The following is a 7,246-nucleotide window of genomic DNA, read 5'->3' as shown; positions in this document are numbered from 1 at the left end:
GAGTAAAACCCTTAGCTACAAGACGTGCCTTATACCTCTCCATATTACCATTAGAATCCCGCTTGGTCTTAAAAATCCATTTGCAACCAATGGGTTTCTTACCTTCTGGTAATGGGACAAGTTCCCAAACTTTATTGTCTTGCATGGATTTATACTCCTCTTTCATTGCTTCAATCCACTTTTCGGAATTGGAACTTTGGATGGCTTCACAAACGTTTAATGGATCATTATCCATTAAGCCATCACCCCCATGTTCCAGGAGAAAGTAAATGTAATCATGTGGAATTGCATTTCTCATTTCTCTAGTGGATCTACGCAAAGCTATAGGCTCTTGCATTTCTCCTTTCTCTAGTGGATCTGGTTAATTAATTAATTATTAAAAGGAACAAATTTATTTATTTTTATTATTGTGTCTGACCAGATTGACTTTGGTCCTACGTATCCCTATTAAGGGAATCAAGGCTTACATATTTCTTTAGGTAGAAAAAGGTTTGTTGGTTGCGTGTATTTTAATTAAGGAAAATATATTTTGTAGTCAAAATTGTTTATTTTGCATGTTAATTTATTGGTGAAAAAAAGTTTTTATTTCGTTAATTTTAGTCATTTATTTAACTAAGGAAATAGAATTTTATCGATTTTGAGATTTAATCGGTTTAAAAGAAGCGGCGTAGCGTGACTTTTCGAAAATGATTTGAGAAGAAAGAGGCCTTCAGGGCGACTTTATCTCCATCTTTGATTAATTCTCAAAATTATTTTATATTTTGAAAAGTATTTATTGTCATGTTTTATTTATATATAAAAATGCTCAACTTTATTGAAAATAATTTTTGCTCTTAATATTTTTTAGTAATGTGATTATGAAATTAGAAATAAAAATAAAAAATAATTTTTTTAAGAGAAAAAAAGTTGTTACTTTATTGCTATTTTTGTTGATTTTTAGTTATTGATATTTATCCAAAAAAAATACTATTTATTTGTTCAAAAAAAATATATTTTTATTTCTGGATTAGTCTCTGTTAGATATTAAAAAATCACATTTTTACTTACTAAATCGTATTGATTCTATAATATATAAGTAAACACATAATGCAAAAAAAAAAGGAGAAAAAAAACAAACCTGGGAGAGTTATGATCATGTGCAGGTGAGACCATGTAAGCTTGTTGATGTGTTATGTGCACATTGGCTGGATGATGGTGCAGCAAGGAGGAGGCCATGTCGTTGTCTCTGGTTAGATGGAGTGGAAGGATGCACAGGTTCCAGTGTGTACTCGCCTGCACATGATTCTGTACCTCTAATGGGCACTGATCTGGTGTATCCATTTTCACTGAATCCAAGTGTGTTTTCACCCCTTGGTTGGTCAAGCCTATGATCAATGTAGTATGAGGATTAGTCAACAGATTGGACATCTAAGATATTGTATGGGGAAGGTTGCACAGAGTGACATATAGCCTTGCACACGCTGGATCATTTCCTGACCAATTCTCTCTCCTTTCTCACTGTTGTGTTTTTTGGCAGAATGGTGTGCTTTTTGTGTGGAACTCCTCTCTTTGAATGATGACTTCGCACTATTTATAGTGTTAACATAATATCCTTTTTAAATCATTAGTATATCAAATTTACCTACACTTGGCTATGATTAAAGTCTAAAATGTGAGAGAATTTCTCATTTATTAATACATAAAATCATCTTTTATTTACTCAAGCTTGTTATTTAAGGAAATAGATGATGTGTATGAATTTTATTTTTTTGTCATGAATTTCAAAACATGTAAAAATGGTAAGTTATAGTTTCAAATCCCCATCTTTACTAACTAAATTCGAATTTGCATTTATTTTTAAAAATAAAGAATTCGAATTAAATGTTTTTTGAGTACGAACACATTGAAAAGTATATTTCATGATTAATAATTTTTTTATAAAGAGTTTAGAAATCATTGTAATACTCCTAATGAGTAAAAATAACTATTTGGCACAAAATAAAATTATTCGAAATCCTTTTTTCTTAGACAATATATTTTATCGATTCTAAATCATCTTAATATTATTGCATTACTCAATGATAGGTGAAACCAATCTTTTTAAATCTTATACAAATCACAAAAGATATTTAATACGCAATCTCAATATTATTTTCTGATACAATTGTGATTCTTACCTTACTCATATTGAGATACAATCTATTTGATGTGATTTGTTTTTCATAACACAATCTCTGATTTGATTTTTTGAATCCTTAAAGATTTCATTATTATCAAGGTGATTTATGCAACTTAATCAAATTGATATAATATGATTCAGATCACATGATTTCAAATCTTTAATTTATGTGAAATCCAACCAAATCTTTAATTCATTTATTTCTTATTTTTAATTATATTTTTAAGAATAACTTTGAAAATTCATTTTTTGAGAATTAAGTTACTTTAATTTTGGTTAATCTAATCAATCACTTAGATTAAGGAACTTTAACAAATGGTTTAGTCTTATTATTTTAAATTTGGATTTTGGTTAACCTAATCATTTAGATTTAGGAACCTTAATATAACATGTTTAGTTTTATTATTTTTAGAAAACCATCTTCGGAATTCTATTATTTTTTATTCGAAAAGTTTTGGGCTTTTTCTATGCCGGACAAAAATGGATATTCACACCCAAGAACCAATTTGTCATGTTTATAATAATAAAGTTATATGTATTATTATCTTAATATCATATTCATTGTTTATCAAAATAATTAATATGAAAGGTCAGTGATTAAAATTAGAGACTTATTATTATAATAGAGATTATAATAATGAGAAATAAATCTTTTATAATTTTAATCTAAATTATTCTTGATAATAGGATTATTGAGCTTAGGACACTATTAATCCAGATAGATCAATATGTGTTTAATGATCTTTATTAGATAAAAATTAATATATCTCATTTATTAAATTACACATATAAATTTTGCATATAGAGATATGACCATTGAACTGACTCAAATGAGAATTTCTAATGGTTAATATATTACATTTGAATTGTCAATAGGATATTCTTATGAAGAAATATATATTTTCCTTAGATTTGATATTACCATAGTAATTAATAAGTTATTTATTTTATTTTGATATCAGATACCTAATGTCTTACGATATTAGCTGAATGGTTATTAGGTATAATTAAATCCTTGTAGAATTAGTGATTAATCAAGAAAGAATTCATCAACTCGTGGTAATGAGTTTGAGCTATATAAAAATAAAGACTTTGACCAATGGGAATTGAATGAATGAAGAAATGAGTTTCTTAAGTCATTCACTACGAATTAACTTATTAGAATTTGACAATTATATTATACTCTAGAGTTAACATAAAGTTGTAAAGATGAAAGGAAATATTATATTAATCTTCTAACGGTTCTAAAGTAAAAGATATTATTACTTCATTTCTATCCGGTCGTTAAGTAGTGTTGCTAGATGCCAACCTTGATTAGTAAATTAATGAGTTAATTTATTACCGGTATAATAATGGACCTATGGGGTTACACACTATTAAGTGTTCTAATTTTTTGTTGGACGAGAAAATATCTAAATTAAATAGTTTAATTTTATATATTTACATTTAAATGGAATATTATTGTATTTTTTAGCACAAAAAATACAAATAATTATTCAATCATCTTTAATATAATTATTTTCTGTTGTGCATATTATAAACACGCTTAATAAACCTTGAATGATTCATTAGGAGCATACACCTATAAAAATATTGAGATGCATGTAAGAAAAGATTATCTAGTTAGATAACAAAATCCACGGGTTTCGCACATTGGCTCATTGACCTTTGGTATTGTGTTATTAATTAATTCCCATAGACAAAATGTTAAAGGTAATGACTAGACAACCGGGAATTCATTTCAATCAACCAAAAATAATCAGAACCCAGCATTTAGGTTTCTAGAAAGGAAAATGTTTTCAATCCAAATATATTGCATATTAGCATGACTTGAAGAAAGTAAAACACACTACTAGGGTTTGCCACCATTCCTACCTCCTTAGTTAGATATTCACAAAATGCAGCATCGTTTTCGTGTCCAAAAGGTGTGTGATCTACAACCACGAAGTAGGTTCCAGTGAATGGGAACACCTAATATATGCAAAAACAAGACTGTACTTCTTTTTATTTATTCAAAAGAACTGGGTCATTAACCACCTGATCACACGTGTTTACAACCATTAAAATTTAAAAAAAAAATCAGTGAAACATGTACCAGTTTGCAATAGCTTTCGGATTTGAAAATCATTTATATTCCACATTTTGTTCGGCCATATGATAGTTACTGTTAGTCAACTATCATATACAGAAAAAGATCTCTGAGGTTACAAAAATACAAACTCAGTCAACTGTACAGTTAACTAAAGTTCATTATTCTTTCACCTTGTACAATATTTACACTCATAGATTCACATTTACATGTACCTTACAACTCATTATTCTAAGGTATCCAGTTTTCTAAATTGAATCTACTAAAAGTGGAATGTATAAAGGACGGAGATCACATATTCTAAACGATGTCTCATTCCTTAGTCTCGAGCCAATTAGAAGGTTATTTTTTGCGTTTAAAATTTTGTTATATTCATGTGATAATACGTGATTGGCTCGAGACAAAAAATGAGAAATTGTTTGAGACAAATGATCTTTAATTTGTTTATGTGTAAGTACATAACTCTTGTTCCCATTTTTGGAGTGCAAATTAAAAAATAGTATTTAGTATGCTACGAATCAGATTCTGAAGAACTCGTCCAAACAGAAACAGAAAGCAAACGCCTTGATTTCCAATCCAACACCAACTTATTACTCTCAAACTCCTTAACCCCATACCCATCATTAAAAAGTCCCAACAACAACCTCGCTTGGCATTGATTGGCTGAGCTTATAGGAACTCCTCTAAACCCCGCCGCACCTAACCACTTCACCCAAGACCCTCTTTCTTCATCTTCTTCCCCCATCCAATATAACTGAGCCACCGAAGATGCTATTCGGGGCCCAAAGAAAACTTGTTCCACTAATGCTCTAGCACGGTTCTGCATTGGAAACCCAGCCTCCAATGAGTCATAAAGTGCGGAATAGTGGTTTAGTGAGTTCATGAACCTTCCAACAAAGCCAGCTTCATGACTAATAATGGGAACTACTTCTTCTTCTGCTAATGTTATTAGCTTTGGTTTTAATGACTTTGCACCGTTTAAGAATGATGCAATGGAATTGGGTGCACGGTATGTGAGGTGTGGCAAGTGTAGCATGCAGTTGAATACTAAAGCTTCTCCACGGACTAGCTTTAGAGAAGAAGACCGGAATGTTTCATCTGAGTCCAACCTGAAACATCATAAGCTAGTTCTTTAGTCATTTTTTTCATCATCTAATGTAAGTTATGAAAATCAAGATTATTAAATTTTGTCCCTAGAATGAATTTCTCCATTCAATTTTTCCCTTCAAGAATGTTAAAGAAACTCTCATGCTGTACTCAATCACCTTTAATTTGGTTGCAGTTGAGTCACATCAAATCAAATTCAAAAATATTTATTTAATTATAAAAATTCACAACATAGGATATGCAATGACCTAAATGTCAACAACCTTATGCAATGATTCAAATGATGTAGCCCTAATATTACGATTATGCTCATCACTGCAAGAGTATTACACTACAATGATATTATACTAAATCATAATAATATAGCCGCATTGAGTCACAACACAACAATATTAAGCTATATCTAATTCAAAAATATTGTAATCACAAAAAATTCACACTATACAATTAGAATCCACATAACAATAAGCACAATCACATTAACTATAATTAGGACCACACTCATGTTTGCATTTAAAACATGGATCACATCAACAGAATTTAGAATAAATTACAATACCTGCAATGATGAAAGGAAAATGGGTGGCCAAGGGAGGCTGCAAAAGCAGTGAGACGGCGTCCGGTCTCTTGCACAGTGGCAATGGATCTCCTTCCGGTGCCAGTTCGTGACAACGCTGTGATCCGGAGGTAAGGCGCCGGTAGGCCATTCTTGTTTGAGGCGAATGCCTCTATGAGTGAGGCCCATTGAATCCCTTCCATAATATCATAATCAACGATATGAACCCTTCTCTCATTGGCCACAGCCTCAACGATAGCCTGGTTAGAAGTGAAGTGGCTGAACTTAACGTAAGGAGACATTTCCTGAAGCAGTTGAAACGCTCCAAGCATCTCCGTTTGGTGACGGTGGTGGTTATCTTCTCGGTGAGTCCCACTCGAACCGTAATTATAGTGCTTGTTGTTGTGTGCACATCCTGTGCCATCTAGCAAACCCTGTAGGGCTTCGGTAAAATACGCTGCAAGACGTTCCATGTTGGTGCCGTGGGTTGTGGAAACCAATTCTTTGAGCCGAACCAATATCACTCGAGCCAGTTCGCGGCTCTTGTTCTCGCCGGAGAGGGCCTCAGCCGCCGCCATCATCAAGTGGATCAACTTTAGACCGTTGAAATCCACGTCGCCGGTGGTTGCTGCAGCTACTTCCTCCTCACATGCAGAGGTGGTTATGTCGTCAGTGGTGGTGGTTATGTCTTCCGAGGTAGTGGAAGGGGAGTTACAGGCATCTTGGTGGTTTATAGGGCTAAGATTAACGCCGGCGGTGGCGACGTCATCCATGAGAGAATCGATGAGGCCGTGGAAACAGTTTTGGTCACCGGTGAGAGCGTCCCAGTTGACGATGGGGGACCAGTGGTTCCAATTATAACCGTGACCATCGTCGGAAGTGTGAGTATCGGAGGAGGTTGTGGTGGTGTATTCAGAGAAGTCTAGGTCATTGATGGCATAGATGTCCATGTTCATGGTGATGGACATGTATAGTTAATTTGAGTAAAACTGTCACAAAAGGAAGTAAGAGAGGTTTCTATGTTTGGTGAGAAGAGATGGAATATTTGTTGTGTTGTGTTGTTTTGTGTTGTGCCTTGTGAGGAGGGAGCAGAGTATGTGAGAGATTTATATAGGGGGAATCTGAGAGTTGAAACTTGAAATAGAGAAGAAATTAAGGGTCGGTGTAAGAGACAGTGGATACCCATGAACTTTAAGATAGTTTAAGACATGCAGACAGCCCTATATGATGTCATATTCAATCTTGAGGTAGATTTATATCTCAAAAAATACAATTATCTCGTATGTAACTAACATAATTGAGTGATGTGGAAAAGCATGTTGAAGTTGTAATTGTT

At 32.8% G+C, this 7,246-nt stretch overlaps 1 protein-coding gene across 1 annotated transcript; it reads right to left on the bottom strand.

Moving 5' to 3' along the window:
• LOC109344299 (nodulation-signaling pathway 2 protein) lies at window positions 4,712-6,958 on the bottom strand. Its single transcript, XM_019583021.1, has 2 exons — window positions 5,914-6,958; window positions 4,712-5,356 (listed from the first exon to the last, which is right to left on the bottom strand). Exons 1-2 carry the CDS (start codon window positions 6,876-6,878, stop codon window positions 4,759-4,761), a joined length of 1,563 nt encoding a protein of 520 aa, XP_019438566.1. The 5' UTR covers window positions 6,879-6,958; the 3' UTR covers window positions 4,712-4,758.

The sequence above is a fragment of the Lupinus angustifolius genome, chromosome LG03 (genome assembly GCF_001865875.1).
Source record: "Lupinus angustifolius cultivar Tanjil chromosome LG03, LupAngTanjil_v1.0, whole genome shotgun sequence".
NCBI classification, from domain to species: Eukaryota; Viridiplantae; Streptophyta; class Magnoliopsida; order Fabales; family Fabaceae; genus Lupinus; species Lupinus angustifolius.
The sequence above is the reverse complement of the archived record's forward strand: the minus strand, read 5'-3'. Positions and strand labels throughout refer to the sequence as shown.